This window comes from Geotrypetes seraphini, chromosome 6 (assembly GCF_902459505.1).
Source record: "Geotrypetes seraphini chromosome 6, aGeoSer1.1, whole genome shotgun sequence".
NCBI classification, from domain to species: Eukaryota; Metazoa; Chordata; class Amphibia; order Gymnophiona; family Dermophiidae; genus Geotrypetes; species Geotrypetes seraphini.
In genome coordinates this window covers 187,665,161-187,684,612 of record NC_047089.1, presented here as the reverse complement: position 1 = coordinate 187,684,612, position 19,452 = coordinate 187,665,161, and the positions used below count along the sequence as shown (strand labels likewise).

At 43.7% G+C, this 19,452-nt stretch overlaps 1 protein-coding gene across 6 annotated transcripts in view; it reads right to left on the bottom strand.

Moving 5' to 3' along the window:
* GCK (glucokinase) overlaps positions 1-19,452 on the bottom strand; it is a 110,685-nt gene that overhangs the window by 82,742 nt on the left and 8,491 nt on the right. For 5 of the 6 annotated variants that reach the window (XM_033948271.1, XM_033948266.1, XM_033948272.1 and 2 more), the window contains exon 2: positions 15,140-16,097. In XM_033948271.1, coding sequence (XP_033804162.1) covers positions 15,140-15,205 — 66 coding nt within the window. In that variant the 5' untranslated portion in view covers positions 15,206-16,097. Of the gene's footprint in view, positions 1-179; positions 267-15,139; positions 16,098-19,452 lie in introns of those variants that run through there. The other variant, XM_033948270.1, reaches the window with a different exon arrangement.

The window sequence follows — 19,452 nt, the reverse complement described above, 5'->3', positions numbered from 1 at the left end:
ATACATGAGTCCTCCAAACCACCATTACAAGGGCTACCTGAACAGCTTCTCTGAAAGATGCATGCGCCGAATTTCCCCAACATGGTCAACTCGTAACCAAGGAAACCCCGAAATATAATGACCCACAAAAGAAAACTTTCCCATCATCCTCCCTTCAAAACCCCCCACCAAATTCTCACATCCTTCTGTTCGGAAGCCTCCGATTGGTGGACAGCGAGAGTCAGCGTCTGTCCCCGGATGTTGGCTCTGCAGGTGCATGCGCAGTCGAGGCGTACCGGACGGCGGTGCAGATTGAAAGTGGCACTCCAAGTTAAGCGGGAGGGTGACGCGCGTTCAGGGGGAGTGAGCTGCGCCGGTGGGTGACAAGGAGGCTCGCAAGACAATCCTGTGCGTGTCATAGGAGAAGGAGGTTGGGCCCATGAGCCATTTTCTCTCCTGCTGCTTCGGCGTCCATGTCGGCTGCCTTTACCGTCCTACACTTGGCTTCCTGCTGTTATTGCTGTCTTGTGGGCCCCGGGAGTGGGCTTGGCAGGGTGCTCCAACCCGCAAGGATGTGCGGGCTTGCCGGTGAAAGATGAGGACACAGAGACAGCGTGGGCAGCTAGTGCTTTTTCATTATCGTTGTGAAACGAATCATTTGAGTTTCCATTATCCCCTATGGGGAAAGTTGCTTTGATATAAGAGTGGTTTGGATTACAAGCATGCTTCTGGAATGAATTATGCTCGTAAACCAAGGTACCACTGTATTTTTAATTTCTTCTTTTTCAATTGTTAGTGCAATCATTAGCAATTAGTGTCCTGGACTATGACTGTAATATTGTATATTTGGCAGGACAACAAAAACATTTCCGTAAATTGAGCATTATTAACTTTCTGCAAAGTTCCAGGAGGGAGATTTTGGACTAGTCTTGGATTTCTGATAACCCCATCATTATGGGACCTGTAGCACTGATTTCAGTGTGTGAGATCATCATACTACTTTGGGATGTAAATTTACAACCAGAACTGGTTTGAAAGTCTCCCTCCTGGAACTGAGTAACTTGGCAGCTCCATATTTTTTTGCCTCTAGCAGCATTCTCTTTAGAAAATCTACCTGTTACAAGGACTGTGTTCCTGTTATAAAAGCAGGCTCCTGTTTACACTCACATCTGATATAGTAGAATGGGGCTCCCAGTTAAAATAAGCAACTCTCCTCCTCTTCCAGTGATTTGAGCTCCGTGTTAAAATAAGTGATGCTCCCTCTCTTCCATTGACTGGGGGGTCTCCCTATTGCCCCTCCTGAACAGCAGCCTAGCAGAGTTGTGCTAAGGTTTAACAAGGGCAACTAAATTCTTGTTTTGCTCATTCTTAATCTTATAATCCCCCCGCGAATAGCTCTTTTCTTGGCTACTCCAAACCCTACCTAAATGGTCTAACCTTTTATGTTCTCCTTTTCTATAACATATTGTAGTTTCTATAACATATTGTAGGGGAGAGTGTGGCGTAGTGGTTAAAGCTACAGCCTCAGCACCCTGAGGTTGTGGGTTCAAACCCACGCTGCTCCTTGTGACCCTGGGCAAGTTACTTAATCCCCTCATTGCCCCAGGTATGTTAGACAGATTGTGAGCTCGCCGGGACAGAGAGGGAAAACTGCTTGAGTACCTGAATAAATGCATGTAAACCGTTCTGAGCTCCCCTGGGAGAACGGTATAGAAAATTGAATAAATAAATAAAAACCCCTTTCCCTGAGTCAAGTTTTATGTTGTTTTTATATCTTACTATGTCTCTTTGTTTTTAGTAATGTACATCATTTAGAAATTTTTTTTATAAGCGTTTGAATCAAATTTTAAATAAACTTGATGGAAAGACAGCAGGGAATACACCATGATAGTTTACTTAGGTAACTCCTTTAGGCAGATGGGCTGACCCCACTGCTTCTCCTCCACAGCCATCTATAATTGTGTTTATGTCAAATACACTCCCATTAGCACAGAAGCACGTGCCAGAGTTGTGTAACCAATTACAACATATTCCTCCTGCCACAATCAGCAAAACAGCACAATCAGAGCTTACGAGAAATACCGTGAAGTTCATTGAGCACGTTGCTGGTGAGCAAAGATTGACTGGTAAGCAGTGTGTCATAATGCACAAACTGGGAGCCACCTGCTGAAGCGATCAGATGGCAGGTTATGAACAAAGGGGGGGGGGGGGGGAGATTCACTAACCTCACGGATCCGATCCGATCCGATCCGTGGCCAGGTGACCGATTCACCAAGCCTCCTCATGCAAATTACTGCAATCGGAGGCACGCCCCAAACCGACCACCACAGATCTCTGTAGAGTGATCCTGACGCATGCGCAGACCATCTTCGTTGCCTGTAGCTGGCCTGCGCATGCACTTGCTCTCCGTGCTTCCACTTTCTGTCTTTCTCTCTTATCATTTTCCTTGCTTTTATTTTGCTTCACACCTTCAACGATCTGCATATGGTTAGTGTGACCATATGGCTCCAGAAAAAAGGGGACGGATTGAGACATCCGGATTTTATTTCCATTGAAAGCAATGGAAGTAAGGAGAACAGATTGAGACATCTTGGTTGCTTTCAATGGAAGTAAAACCCGGATGTCTCAATCCGTCCCCTTTTTTCTGGAGCCATATGGTAACCTTACAAATGGTTCCATTTAGCACAAAATTGAAATTCATTCCAGATCCACAAGTCTTCCCCTTCTCGCAAGCCCGTGGTTTTAACCCGCGGGTTTCAAGCGGGGCTGGACTATGTCGTGTTCTGGAACAGAACACATCTTAGTGCAGTTCCGCTTTAAACCCGCAGGTTAAAACCATGGGCTCGAAGGGCGGCAGAGAGGCAGGGCAGCAGACAGCAGGTTTGCTTCTATTTCAGAGCACCTATTGCCCAGTTCCCCCTATGTGTGTGTGCACCCAGCAAGATCAGTATAAATATATTTTTTTTCTACCGCTTTTCAGGTTTGGAGGGTGTGTGGGTATAATTTATGGGCACTGTCAGTCCAGACAGGCAGGGCAGCAAAGAGGCAGGTTGGCAGAGGCGTGAGCAACTGGTCCTCAGCAGTCGCTTCTTTTTGGATCAGCCAGCCCAGTCGGTGTTCCTGAAATTGTTTAGTGAATCGCCACTTTCCTACATTTGTATGCCATTCCCCTCATTTGCATGCGCAGATTGGATCAGAGGTAGATCAGCCACGAGATTACTGAATCGGGTTGGAGGAACATTGGGTCGGTACACAATTACAAACACGATCGGTGGGCTTAGTGAATCTAGCCCAAAGAGAATCACAATATCTCTTCACACTACATGTGGACAACTTGTGCAACTCTTTGCCAGAGGATCTAGTGGAGGTCAATAAACTAACTAGGATCACAACAGATTAGGTAGGTTTAATAGAAGGCAGATTAATCACAAACTATTTACAACAAAGTCCTTTTTTCTTCCGTGTGTTTCATCCTCTCCACTCTATAGAAACTGCCCTTGCTAAAGTCTCTAACAACCTGTTCCTGGCCAAATCCAATGGATTCTACTCTATTCTCATTCTTCTCGATCTGTCTGCTGCCTTCAACACTGTTAATCACCGCCTCCTTCTCGAGACGTTGTCCTCATGGTTTTCTTCCTATCTCTCTCGTCGTACCTTCAGCGCATGTTACGGTGGATCCTCCTCCGCTGCCATCCCTCTGTCTACTGGGGTACCCCAAGGCTCTATCCTGGGCCCTCTACTCTTTTCCATGGTATGCTGATCTTCTCTCATGGCTTTCAATATCACCTCTATACTGATGACGCCCAGATCTATCTCTCCATGCTGGATATCTCTACAGGAGTTCAGAACAAAATTTCAGCCTGCCTGTCTAACATTGCCACTTGGATGTCTCGCCACCATCTCAAACTGAATATGGCTAAAACTGAACTCCTTATCTTTCTGCCTAAACTCACCTCCCCTCCTTCCGCCGTTCTCTATTTCTGTGGATAACACTATCCTCCTCCCTTTCTCGTTGGCTTGCAACCTTGGGGTGATCTTTGACTCCTCTCTCTCCTTCTCTGCTCAAATCCAACAAACCGCCAAATCCTGTCGCTTCCTCCTCTATAATATTACCAAAATCTGTCCTCTTCTCTCTGAACACACTACCAAAATCCTTGTCTACACTCTCATCACCTCACGTTTAGACTACTGCAATGTACTTCTCTCGGGCCTCCTGCGCACCCATCTCTCGCCTCTTCAATCTGTTCAAAATGCTGCTGCGTGACTCATATTCCGTGAGAGCCACTATTCTCACATTACCCCTCTTCTCAAGTTGCTTTATTGGCTTCCCATCCATTTCTGAATACAGTTTAAACTCCTCTTGCTGACTTACAAGTGCATTCACTCTGAAGCCCCCCAATATCTCTCCTCACTTATCTCTCCCTATACTTCCCCCATGATCTCCACTCATTGGGCAAGCCCCCCTTATCTGTACCCTTCTCTTCCAATGCCAACTCAAGACTCCGTCCCTTCTTTCTTGCAGCACCGTATGCCTGTAACAGGCTGCCTGAATCAATATGTCGTGCTTCATCCCTAGCAGTGTTCCAATCCAAGCTAAGGCCCACTTTTTTGAAACTGCTTTCAACTCTTAAGCCCCACTCACTGCTATCAGATACCTATACCCACTATAATCTCCCAACCCTGAAATATCCTGTCTAAATTAGATTGCAAGCACTATAGAAATAATAAATAGTAGTAGTAGTACTAGTAGTAGTAGTAGTCATTGGGGGTGAAGCTAAATTACCAGATCCTACTGATGTCTCTCATAGGTATCTGGGTAGGAATTGTTAAATAACACACTCTATTCAGAAATATTGTTCCAAAAAAAATGCTTTACCCTAAATTAACTTTTTCAATTGAAATAATCTCACATATGGTACATTTGGCTAAAGAAAAATCTACACTTTTTCTGGCCAATATTCTGCCTCAGCAGTTGGCTTTTTTTTTTTTTTAAAAAGCTAGTCACCACAGCTGAAATAAAAACAAATATTCAGTCAAGCAGTATCCAGATAGTGGTTGGCCTGACTGCCGGGACTGTCTGGATGGATAGTGAGAAACATAGAAACATGACAGAAGATAAAGGCCAAATGGCCCATCTAATCTGCCTAGCCACAGTAACCATTATATCTAAGAGATCCCACGTGCCTATCCCAGGCCCTCTTGAATTCAGACACAGTCTCTGTTTCCACCACCTCTTTCAGGAGACTGTTCCATGCATCCACCACCCTTTCCGTAAAAAAAGTATTTCCTCAGATTACTCCGGAGCCTATCACCTCTTAACTTCATCCTATGCCCTCTCATTGCAGTTTCCTTTCAAATGAAAGAGACTCAACTCATGCACATTTATATTATGTAGGTATTTAAACGACTCTATCATATCTCCCCTCTCCTGCCTTTCATCCAAAGTACACAGATTGAGATATTTAAGTCTGTCCCCATACGCCTTATCACGAAGACCACACACCATTTTAGTAGCCTTCCTCTGGACCGACTCCATCCTTTTTATATCTTTTTGAAGGTACGGCCTCCAGAATTGCACACAATATTCTAAATGAGGTCTCACCAGAGTCTTTATACAGAGGCATCAATACCTTCTTTTTCCTACTGGCCATACCTTTCCCTATGCAATCCAACATCCTTCTAGCTTTTGCCTCACCTTTTCAACCTGTTTGGCCACCTTAAGATCATCACATACAATCACACCCAAGTCCCCCTCTTCTGTTGTGCATATAAGTTCTTCATCCCCTAAACTCTACAGTTCCCTCTGGTTTTTGCAGCCCAAATGACCTTGCATTTCTTAGCATTAAATTTTAGTTGCTAAATTTCAGACCATTCTTCAAGCTTCACCAGGTCTTTCTTCATGTTATTCACACCATCCGGCGTGTCTATTCTATTGCAAATTTTGGTATCATCCACAAAGAGGCAAATCTTACCCGACAACCCTTCAGCAATATCATTTACAAAAATGTTAAAAAGAACAGGCCCAAGTACAGAACCTTGAGGCACACAACTGGTAACATCCCTTTCTTCAGAGTGATCTCCATTGGTCACTATCCTCTGTCGCCTTCCACTCAACCTGTTCCTGACCCCGCCCCTCACTTTGGGACCCATCCCAAGGGCACTCAGCTTATTTATTAGGCATCTGTGTGGAACATTGTCAAAGGCTTTGCTAAAATCTAAATACACCACATCTAGCGCACAGCCTCTATCCAATTCTCTGGTCGCCTGTCAAAGAAATTGATCAGCTTTGTCTGACAAGACCTACCTCTAGTGAATCCATGTTGCCTCCAGTCCTGTAATCCACAGGATTCCAGAAACTTGACCATTCTCTGTTTTAAAAGTGTTTCCATTAATTTGCTTACCACAGAAGTGAGACTTACCGGCCTGTAATTCCCTACTTCTTCCTTATTTCCACTTTTGTGGAGAGGAACCACATCCTATACAGAATCCGGGCGTTTATGTCCAAGACATAAGCTCACATTCAACCCAGAAAGGCCTGCTCTTTTTAATATTTTTGTAAACAATTTTGCTGAAGGGATGACTGGTAATATTTGGCTCTTTTGGACTCTGGTGAGACCTCATTTAGAATATTGTGTACAATTCTGGAGACCACACTTTCAAAAAGATATAAACAGGATGGAATCGATCCAGAGGAAGGCAACTAAAATGGTTGACAGTCTACAACATCATAAGACATACAGGGACAGACTTAAAGATCTCAATATGTATACTTTGAAGGAAAGGCAGGAGAGGGGAGGTATGATAGAAATGTTTAGATACCTGTATGGCATAAATACACATGAGGTGAGTGTCTTTCAATTGAAAGGGAACTCCAGAGTAAGAAGGAATAGAATGAGGTTAAGAGGTGATAGGCTCAGGAGTAATCTGAGGAAATACTTTTTCACAGAAAGGGTGTTAAATGCATGGAATAGTCTCCTTGTGGAGGTATATAAGGACTATATTTAAGGAAGTGTGGGACAGGCATGTGGAATCTCTTAGGGAGAGGAGGAGATAGTAGATGCTGCAGATGGGCAGACTGAATGAGCCATTTGTCCTTTAGCTGCCATCATGTTTCTATGCTATATTTAAAACAATATTAGTTGTACCATTACTACATCAACATTAGAAGAGACAAAATGGCATATTGTGCTTTTCTTTAACCCCTGTGTATGCAAGAGTGTTTCACGAGCCATTAACTACCTGTGCAGGAGGCAGTGAACCTGAAAATATCCTATTCACACAGCTCAGTGACCACAACAACAACAGAACTCCCACCCTTATAGCAGCAAACAGGAGAGGGTATGGCATTACTGGCCTCCCAGTAGACAATAATACCAAAGGACTCTCCACTGCCATCAAAAGGAATATCATGTATGGAGTCTCCAGCATCGGTACAGAAGATATGCTATTACAGACCTTGAAGGAAGATAACAGTGGAATTTCTATTGTTGATTGTGATATTGCACCATGGACTCCAAATTAGGAGATACTATAGGAGTCTCCATTGACAGCAAAATATATATTGCATTGTTTATCTTGCAAACAGTGACCATGGGAGTCTGCTTCCCATACATAAGAATTAGCTTGAAAAAAGATATCACAGGACTTTTATTGCAGGGTTTATGATAGGTCACGTCTTGTAGTTTCATCAGTTCTGGAAAAAGGTTTTAGTGAGTTGTAATACTTTAAAAAGGATAAGAAAAAAAGATTCTGCAATACACATGTTTTCAAAACTACAGAGGTCTATCTGAAGAAGGGACCTCTGCGATTATAAAAAAAAGTGAGTTAATCTCCAAAAAAACGCTCATGCAAGGGAGGTTGGTGGAGAGTAGTGAAAACTCGCTAAATTTGCATGTACCTCTTCGCTGGTTACAGTGATGGGCACATGCACAGAATAAATGAAAAACCCCACAACAGCGGGAGAGATGCCCAATCTCCAGCTAACACCCCCCCCCCCCGGTAGCAAGAGAGATGCCCAATTTATCCACCCAACTGACATCCCCCGTAGCAGAAGAGATGCCCAATCTCTCCTGCCCAACCGCCCCCCCTCCCACAGCAGGAGAGACATCCAATTTCTCCCACCCAAATGACACCCAACTCTCCTCGGCAGCAGGAGAGTTGCCCACACTCTCCCGCTGCCTTGCAACCCCCTCCCCATGCCTCTGACGACCCCCCTTACCGTATTTTCAGATGGCTGACAGGAGGGATGCCTACTCCTTCTGGTCAGCTGGCCCACCACTTCAAAATGGTGGGCCTTCCCCTCCCCGGTGCATCCTGGGATGCACCGGGGAGGGGCCTGAGGCTCTGATTGGCCCAGGTTGTTTAAAGCCCCTCCTATGGGTGGATCTGTATGCGTCTGGGCCAACAAGAGCCTTAGGCCCCTTCCCCGTATGCATCGGGATGCATCTGGGGAGGGATCTATGGCTCTGATTGGACTTGGTGGTGGTTATGATAGAGGGAAGGGAGGAAGATATGCAACATGGTGTTGGAGAGGGTTGATAGAAGGAGAAATGTTGGGCATGGGGCTGGTGGAGAGAGGCAAAAGATGCTGTACAGGAGCCAGGGGATGAGAGAGCGAGAAATGTTGGACTTGTCAGTAGAGGGGGTAGGACAGATGTTACCTGGATCCCCCCCCTTTCTCTCTTTTCCCACTCCCTTTGCATCAAGGGAGGGAATGAGAGAGATGGTGAAGAGAGAGAGGGAGACATTGTATATGGGGATGGAGGAAAGCGAAGAAGGAATGCAGAAGACAGGAAAACAGAAAAGAGAGAAACTGGAACCTGACTTGATGGAAAAATAAATCTGCAGACAACCAAGGTGAAAAAAAAAGCATATTATTATTTGGATTTATTGACTGAAATACAGAACGTTAGCTTTGGGAAATGTGTATAATAGATATCTTTGGGGGCTTTTTCCAGTGTTACTTGTTGAGTTTAACTTTTCAGGGTTCCCAGTTCAATTTTTGTCTATTATTTTTGTTTCTAATTTGTGACCCCTTGTTCTGTATTTGGCGAGGATCTGGCTTAAAATATTAATTTGAAATGCCTTAGGCTCATAAAATTGTATAAAATCGTCTTTCTGCTTTGAGCGGGAAGATACAGGGAAGAAAATTAAGACTGTGGGGATGGTGAATGGACAGGAACTCTATGACCGTCAGAGCAGCACAGAGCATTCAATGCGCTGGCTGATGCTAAAAACCTCTTGTGCGGTTTTGTAAAAGGGAGGGGGGGACAGAAAAAAAATCCCAAAATAAAGTAACACTTCAGCCTCTTTCAGTAACATAATGCATGGAAATAAACTTTATAAAAGGTTAATTTTAAAAAGATAAGAATAGCCATATTAGAGAGGTATTGGAAGGAGGAAAAGACAGATTATAAAATTATATTGTGTGTATATGAAGAATGAATGGAAGAAATGGAATTACAATTAGCACTGTTATTGTGGAGGCAGGGTTTGAGGCAGAGCCTGGGCAGGTCTAGGGCACAGATTTTGGGCCCCCCAAACAAAAAAGTGTTCTACAGCCTATGTATGTATTTCTATAAATTGCCTAAGCTTTTCTATTGTTAACTTCAGTTTGTTCTGCTAGAAAACCGTGTTTTATGAAATTTGGTGTACACTGGTTTCATCTCATTTTGATTAAAGGAGCATAAAAACAGGGCTCTTGTTAAAATCTCTCACAGATGTTGCTGAGTGAGGAGCAGCAGGAAAGGGACGTCTACTCCCCCTCCTCCAGTCTGACATCAGAGGAGGGGCGGGACCGCAGCAGAGAAAAGACAACTCCGAAGATGTATGGCAGCTTGCAAAGATCGCTAGTGCCAGCGATCTTATGCAGGCTGCTGAAATTAGGTAAATTGAACACGCAGGCCTTCCGTGGGGGTGTAGTCCTTCGTGGGGGGGTGCAGGCCTTCCGGGGGGGTGGTACATGCCTTCAGGGGGGGTGCAGCCTTCCAGGAGGGATACAAGCCTTCAGAGGGGACATGCAGGCCTTCAGGGGTAGGGTGTAGGCCTTCAGAGAGAGTGCAGGCCTTCGGGGGGGGCATGCAGGCCTTCAGGGGTGGGGTATAGGCCTTCGGGGGGGGACAAGCAGGCCTTCAGGGGTGGGGTGTAGGCCTTCAGGGGGTGCAGACGTTCAGGGGAAGAGGCCCTGGTGTAGAAGTACAGGGAGGGAGGGAGGGAGGGAAGGGGGGTTCAAAGAGACGTGTATATGCCGGACTTTGGGGGAAGAAATAATGGGTCTAAAAATAGAGGAGAGGGAGAGAGATGGTGGACAATGGGATTTAGGGATGAAAAGAACAGAAAGGGAGAGATGGTGGGGAAGGAGGGAGAGATGCTGGATGAAAGGGTAGTTAAGAAAAGGTGGATCTGTAGATGGAGATGAAAAAAAAGGAAAGATGCCAGACCTCCAGAGGAGGGAAGGGAAACGGAAGGGGAGGACAGAGATGGCAGATGGATGATTAGCACAGAGAAAGAAGGAGACCCTGGCAAGCAAGTTATCAGAACCAAGCCAGAGCCTGGGACCAACAAGATTTGAATAATGACTAGACAACAAAAGGTAGAAAAAAATAATTTTATTTTCTGTTTTGTGATTACAATATGTCAGATTTGAAACGTGTATCCTGCCAGAGCTGGTGTTAGACCGCAAATGTGAGCTAGGATTTAACAGAGAGAGGAAAAGTCTTTTTTGTTTGTTTATTTTGTTTACACCACAGCGCCAGTGTGGTTAGGAGAAGGCAAAGGTGGTGAAGAGGCTATAAAATAAACCCACCAGGATGTTTTTAAAAAACACCCAATTGAGCAGGAAAATCGAATCGAAAAATCAATTCAATAGGCTGAATTGAATCAAATTTTTTTTTCCTGAATCGGGCAGCACTAGTACCGAGTGGTGACAAAAGAGAGTTTCCTTATGGAGCTTATAGGAAGCAACATGTAGAAGCAATTTAGAAAGGTATCTAACATGCAGTAAGGAGGCTCCAGCTTCTCTGTCAAGTGCACACCAACAGATAGCAAGCTACACTAGTCTTAAGTTTAGCATTTCCCATTGACAGTGCCTGCTAGAGCTGTCAAGAGAGCGAAAGGGGGGTGTAGTACAGCTGCCGGGACAGAGTCTAGAGCAGTGGTCTCAAACTCAAACCCTTTGCAAGGCCACATTTTGGATTTGTAGGTACTTGGAGGGCCGCAGAAAAAATAGTTAATGTCTTATTAAAGAAATGACAATTTTGCACAAGGTAAAACTCTTTATAGTTTATAAATCTTCCCCCCCCCAAAGGCCTGCATGTTCCCCCCTTCTTTGCAGCATCCTCCAGCTTCTCCCCTGGCCTCCTTGTCTTAGTTTCAGCTAATTACCGCAGCCTGCAGAGAGAATCGCCAGTGCTGTAGCTTTCCTTGCAGGCTGACATTGGCCTCTGAAGCACATTCCCTCTGCCGCGGTCCTGCCCCTCCTCTGACATTAGGGGCAGGATCACAGCAGAGGGAACAATGGGGTGTGGGGGGAGGGATAGTGTTTTGGGTATGTATTATGAGCAGTTATGGTTTTGGTCAGTGTACAAAAGTTCTTCACCCCTGAGATTACATCTGAGCCTATCTCCTCTTAACGTCAGCCTATGCCTTCTCATTCTGGAACTTCCTTTCAAATGAAAGAGACTCGACTCATGCGCATTTATGCCATGTAGGTATTTAAACGTCTATCATATCTCCCCTCTTCCGCCTTTCCTCCAAAGTATATATATTGAGATCTTTAAGTCTGTCCCCATACATCTTATGATGAAGACCACTGACCATCTTAGTAGCTTTCCTCTCGACTGACTCCATCCTGTTTATATCTTTTTGAAGGTGCGGTCTCCAGAATTGTACACAATATTATAAATGAGGCCTCACCAGAATCGTATACAGGAGCATCAATACCTCCTTGATCCTACTGGCCAAACCTCTCTCTATGCACCCTAGCATCCTTCTAGCTTTTGCCATCACCTTTTCATGCATTTGGGTTGCAAAAGCCTGAGGGAACAGTACTGTTTTTAGGGGGTGAAGAACTTTTGTACACTGACCAAAACCATAACTGCTCATAATACATACCCAAAACACTATCCCTCCCCCCACACCCCAACAATAGTAACCCTGAGAGGGAGGGGGAGAAAAATATGTACAGACCGCATCTGAGAGGCATAGCCAAGGGCCCTTACTCTTTTAGCCCCCAGAAAACACTTTCATACTTCCCCCACCCCAAAAGCAAACTGATTATAGCAGTGTCTGGTTGAGAAAAAACAATCCGCTGTCTATAGAGTGTCCTAAAATATGATATTCACAATAAAACTACACCCTTGTGGTGACAAAGAAGCTAAATAAGCCCCTCAGACCTGTAGAAATCAAGAAATACTGTTTTGTATATCTCATCACCTCCCTGGCTTCCCAAGCAGCCAAAGAGTGGACTAATGCCCACCACCTCCAAAAAGAGAGAAGATCTGAGGAAGTCCAAGAATGAAATATATACATTTGTGACTCAGGATACACACCTTATGACACAACACCGAGCCCCCCTTAGGCAGGCCCCGAAAAGTTCCAGGCATGTCAAGCACTAATTGTGTACACCGCAATAACCCCCATAGGTATTACACTATCGAGGCCCAAAAGGAGCATACCACCCAACAATCCCAAAAAGAATGGGCAAAAGTATTAGGCTCTCTACCGCATTTAAGACAAAGAGGAGAGTCAATACCCCCAAGTTTATGCAGTTGTATCTGCGTGAAGTAGGTCCTATATATATCACCCGAGCATAACATTCTTGGAACTCCACTCTGGTAACTAATTTAGGTATGTCTTTGGGAGCATTCAAGATATCTCAGTGGCCCAAGTCCTTGTGCACTTCATTCACCCATCCCTCCCGGATAGAACAAGTATCTTTGGGAAGTTCAAATTGAGAAGCAACTTTACGCAATACCGAGGTATTATGAAGGGAAGTTCTAAAAATAAAATAAGATACTGGAATCTCTTGTGGCGCATCCCGAAATCTCTTCGTGGCACACAGTTTGAGAGACACTGTATTAGCCAAGAGTCATATCCAGATAAACCCAGCATAAAAGTGAGATTTTTTTGTGATGTTTTATAAAGGGAACATATGTCCATAAGTACAGTTCTAAAATTATTTCTCCCACCACCATCCAATTATGCTTGCATGAAGTTACACCTGCTCTAAGAGAGTGGTCTCAAACTCAAACCCTTTGCAGGGCCACATTTTGGATTTGTAGGTACTTAGAGGGCCGCAGAAAAAATAGTTCATGTCTTATTAAAGAAATGACAACTTTGCATGAGGTAATTACCTACAAATCCAAAATGTGGATTATCTGAAATTATCAGAAGCAATTAAGAAAATATTTATATCCGCAATCGCTTTCAGCTCTTACCTCCTCCAGCACCAGATACATGCGCAAGCTGCACTGCCTCCAATGGTTACCTTACGTTCTGGAACGTTGCCCACCTCACTGCTGTAACCTCACGAAAGCGCTTTCTTGCATCTGTACATGATTGTGAGGTGGAATGGAGAGGTCAATCACATACAGACGCAGGAAAGCGCTTGCATGAGGTTACAGCAGTAAGGCGGGCAACGTTCCAGAACACGACCGCCGGACACTTAAGGCACAAGTTTTCCATAAAGAATCATTCTTTATAATACCGAGGGCCTCAAAATAGTACCTGGTGGGCCACGAGTTTGAGACCACTGCTCTAAGACATGCACAATTTGCTCTTTTCATTAACACATTTATCTGTGCATTTTATAAACTAATTGTTTAAGTGCAAAACCCTGCCCAAATCTCCTAAGAACACTTCTGCTCAGATTCAAGAAACTAAAATGTACACACGGCAAATGTACATAAGATTATGGAGTCAATATCCAGCCAGCAGCGTTTTGCTGACTGCTGTTGGCATTATGCCTAGAAATTCAAAGCCGATGGCACTGAATTTCCAGGTTTACAGAGCTAGCTGCATCATAGCTGGTTAAGTATGATATTCAGCACTTAACTGGCTATGGGGCACCGTATAAAGATAAGGCTGACTTTTATGCAATGCTATGTATTCAGTGACTTTGGCTGGTTAAGGGCTGAATATCGATACGTAACTGGCCTAGTGCCCACTCTACCCATAGAACATCCCTAAGATAGTCGGTTTTACATTAGGCACTAACCGGTCATTTACAGTGGCACTAACCAGTTAAATGCCACTGAAAATTACTGGTTAGCCCCCAGCAATTTAACCAGTCAGAAGCTTTGAAATCCAGGCTAAAAGCCCACTTTTTGAGGCTGTTTTTAACTCCTAACCCCCACTTGCTTAAGAAACTTCCTGACCCCCTACCTGTCCTATTTGTCTGTTTGATTGTAAGCTCTACTGAGCAGGAGCTGTCTGTTGAATGTTTTAATGCAAAGTGCTGCAGCACTATAGAAATGATAAATAGTAGTAGCAGTAAGCTGTTTCTGGCTGCTAAACTGCTTTGAATATCAACCCCTGTATGGATATGTATCCCAGGGTAATTTTATATGTGGGAATTGCTTATAAACCTATCTTCTAAGAGGCTTAGAAAAAGAACTATCTCTCAGTTTGGTTTAATGTTTATTAGTGTCCCATCAATTTAAGGTCCAAAGCAGCACACCATAAGCAATCAGCTGTTGTGTCCTGTGTGCAAGTGTATAAGGGAATGCTGATAGCCTTTCATCCTAACATCCCATCACACACATTCTGCAGGTGATAAGTCAAGGAGCTTATTCGGATTGCCATCCCAAACATTATCTATCTATCTATATATGTATATTAGGGCTGTACTGAATATTCATATTCGATTCAGCCCTAAATAGTGTCCCAAATTCATTATTTGTATTCGGCTGAATAGTGATTTAAATTCAAATCCGAACAATTTGGGGTTTTCTATGCTAAATCCTACTGATCTTTGATTTTATTTTGCTTTTCTTTATTATATGTTAAAGATCAATGCCCATTATTCGTATTTGATATTTGTATTTGGCATGATTAGTAAAATATGCTATTTGGTACAGCTCTCACTCTCTCTCGCTATAGATATATACACATACAAACACATTGGTAGATGTTAGAAATGAAAGAAACTATTTCACTTTACCTTCTGCATCTTGGATGTATCCATCCTATGCCTGTTATCCAGCATCAGGCCTACTGGCTGCAGCATTTTAAAAGACTGGTAACCAGGATGGCATGCCAAGACCCCCAAGGGTTATTAGTGAAAGATGGGTTTCCTTCTTATTTGCTGAAGGTATCCCACTTTCTAGCTCAAATAATTGTTCTCTTTCTGCTATTCAGCTGAAGCTGTATTCCTCCAAATGTCTTGTATTATTCCCCAGTACTCCTTTAGGTTTGAAGGGCCTTCCTTTTGTCCCCAGATTTCACTTTGACAATGAGAGGATAGACCCCTCACTACAGAGTAAGAAGTTTTGCTTCATTTATTTTCTACTCTGTGCCTTGTGGGTAGAATCATGAAGGAAAGAGAAATTGTCAAACAAAGGCACTATAGAAGCTCCTCTGTTGCTTTCTTCTTGCTGAAGTTGTAAAGAAGCAAGTTTCTCAAACAGTATCATACGGGACTCTCACTTGTTATATGGGGGTTTCTCCATTTCATGACTGCTACTTTTCCTTGGACTCATGAAGAGCTGAGAACCCAGACATAGAGTGTACTGTTGTTTTCAGAATTGCCTGTCCTTCTACCACTGCAGTTGCTGCCACCGCTGCCTTCCATTGGCTGCTATGATGTTCCCCATCCTATGCCACACATCACTGTAGCAACTAAGGGAACCCTCCACCCATTACTGGAACGAACTTCTCAAGAGCTTTCTCAGAGGCATGGGTAAGGCAGCTTGCTCTGGCCTTCTGGAAGCTGACAGATCAGATTATTGTGGTGTCCGGTTATTTTCTCTCCTGCCGTCACAAGCACTTTATCGCCCAGTTACCGCAGTGATCACTCCATTGGGATAACCTGTCCTTTATCCAGCAATCTGTTTTGTTCCCCTGGTAACTCAATTGTGTCATGCTGCCATCGAAGCCCATCAACAAGCTGTTCTTCCTGTCTAAAAGCAGGAGGGGCCAAAAAAAATGGGACAAAGGTTAATGACTTACAGTAAGATGCTTACTTTAGCAGTATCCACTTGAGAACACATCACATTAATGCATCAACAACCAGATTAACAAAATTAAGGTGAGATGTATTTTATGTTACCCTGTGATATGCACTTACTGCCATAAAAATGTTTCATTCCCACAAACCAGTGTGAAGGGTAATGTTCAAATGATGTTATTCCCTGGGTGATTGCAATATCCAACTACAGACCGGTAGCATCCATTCCGTTTATTGTAAAAATAATGGAGGGTTTGGTACACATCCAACTGATGGATTATCTTGATCAGTTCTCTCTCCTACATGAAACTCAATCTGGTTTTATACCGTTATTCAGTACTGAGACAGTAATTGCGGCTATCTTAGACAATCTGCGCCTACTGTTTAGTAAGGGCCTTAATGCCCTGGTTATGCAATTCGATATGAGTTCTGCCTTTGATCTAGTAGACCACGAGAAACTGCTGCAATGCCTAGATGCTATTGGTATCAGGGATGAGGTGCTGAACTGGTTCCGTGGCTTCCTTATATCCCACACTTATCAGGTACGTTTTAATTATGAACTTTCAAACACCTGGAGCAACCCATCCGGTGTGCCACAAGGGTCTCCACTATCTCCATTGCTCTTCAACGTCTATATGTCCTCACTGGGCACGCAGCTAACCCAGCTGGGAATAAAACTATTCAGTTATGCAGATGGCTTTACAATTAGCATCCCATTCGCTAATTCTGTCTCTGAAACTATTCCCAAAGCTTCAGAAGCCATAAACATGATGGAGCACTGGATGACAAACTTTAGGCTCAAACTTAATTCAGAATAAACAACTTTCTTCGTTGCTTAGCCACATCCGCTTGACACAAATCACCACTATGTATCAATAAACTTAGTTACCCTATCCAGCCCACCATTAAGATACTAGATGTAACTTTGGATCAATGCATAACCATGAAAGACCAGGTAGACTCCTTAATCAGAAAGGGATTCTTTACTCTCTGGAAACTCAGATCCATTAAAGCTTACTTCGATACATCGGCATTCAGAACCCTAGTCCAATCCCTCGTACTAAGTCTACTTGACTACTGTAACATCGCTTATTTAGCAATTTCCCAAAAGAATATGCAAACTTTTACAATTGATGCAAAATGCAGCAGTCAGACTGATCTTTGGGCTGAGGAAGTTTGACCACGTGACACCCTACTACCGGCAGCTGCATTGGCTACCAATGGCGGCGTGCGTAAAGTTTAAATTTGCCTGCTTCTGCTTTAAAGCACTACACGGACTTGCCCCTAAATACATAACTGACCTTTTCTTCTTCTCAGCCAACAAACACAAGAGAAGTTCACATTCCAATTTCGTTTCTCCCCCAGTTCGAGGTTGTAAACTGAAAAAACACCATGAACACCTTCTCTCACACCAGGCAGCATCGTGGGGTAGAGAACTAGAACAATTGCTTTCGCCCACTACTTATGGGGAATTTAGGAAACGTCTAAAAACACACTTGTTCCTAAAGCATCTAGACAACTGATCCTCTCTTCTCTCTCCCCTCTATAGCGATTAGCTTGTCCTTTTGATCACTCTCTCCTCAACAATGAATTTCCTGTACTATTAATTCTCTTTCTTCCTCCCCTCTTAAAGTCAATTCAATTTGTTACCTTTCCTTAATCTTCTGTAAACCGCATAGAACTTCACGGTATTGCGGTATATAAGCTGTTATTATTATTATTGTATAGCATAATGCACAGTGCCTATGTTGCCTTCTCCATGCACATTATTGAGCTACTCTCACAAGTACGTATCCACGTATTATTTAAACAGTCTAATAAACCATGTTAACATCCAAAAGAAGACTTGCATTCTTAATCTCCAATTGTTTATTGCAAATAAGTGAAACAACTTATTGCATGCATAGTTGACAACAAGAGTTCTGCCTAGGCAGGATAAATTCTTGAGCTTGGATGCTGATCAGCTGGATGACAGACTGAAGGGATGGATGAGTGGCTGGAGATATGGATTCTAAATTATTGCAGAGATAGAAGTTAAACATTAATGGAAAAGGGGAGTCTGCTTGCTGATTGAACAGAAGTGAGGTTCAATGCAGGAAGGATATTGGGTCTGGTAAAAGGATATTTGCCGCTTTGGTGAAAAAGACAGTGCTTTCTCAAGTAGAAAGGGACAGAAAGCTGAAGACAGTTTGCTGTTAAACCCAAGATGGAAAAGTCTGCTTTGCAGAGAATACCCATAAGTCTAGAGGGACCAGGAAACTACCAATAGGGTGAGAGCATGTGCTTGAGCAGAAACATGAGCCTAACAGGTCTCTCAGGGGCTGGAGGAACTGAGTCACGTGTAAGGGGCGGCCTATGAAATCAGAAATTACAAATGTTAGCTTGAATTATATAATAAAAACACAAATAACATAAATGTAAGCATGCACATACAACTGTGGGGACAGATCACCTATAGAATCACAGACATGCCAAGTCACATACACTAGGCATGTAACATACACATTTAGACCCCTTCTACAGCTCACACGCCTTCCCTTCAGCATTAGTTCCTTGTTTCCCATTCTCACAATCTGGTGACTCTCTCCGTACCCTTTTCCACAGTTCACCATCTCTCTCCCCCCTCCCCCCAACCAGATGGTCCTTTAAAATTACCCTAAACTGCCAGCAGCAGCACTGCTGAAAATAGGATACCTCTGGCCAGAGCCTTCCTTCTCTCAGTCCTGCCCCACTGGTAACAGAAAGTAGCATTAGAGGAGGCAGGACTGGCAAAAGGAAGGCCTTGTGAGCTAGTCAGTGTGTTACTGCTGCTGGAAATCTAGGGCAAGTGTAACCCACCAAGATAGGGGGGGGGGGGGACAAGGATGTTTAATTTACAGGAGAGTGTCATGTGACAATGCTGCAGCCATCTCCTAATGCTGCCACTATCTTGATATACTCAAAGCACAGTCTCTGACTGAATAAATCAATATGGTGACAAGCTCTACCTACTGGCTTAATTTCAGGTAACAGGCCAAGCCCAATCCTGCTGGCTCCTGTTAATCAAATCTCCTTTGCAGAGGGTGAGAAAAGCAAATAATACCAAGATCTGCGGGGGAAGGAGGGACACATACTGGGGGAGGAAGTAGCCAGGAGAGAGAAAGAGGGAAGACATGCACTTGCTGAATTTTCAGGGAGGGGGACAATAGAGAGAGAGAAAACATTTAATTCCCATAAGGGGGTTTAGAGGAAGGGGAGAGAAAGAAATACTGGACATGAGGGGTAATACAGGGCACATGAGAGGGATAGGGTCACAGAAGGGTGATGCT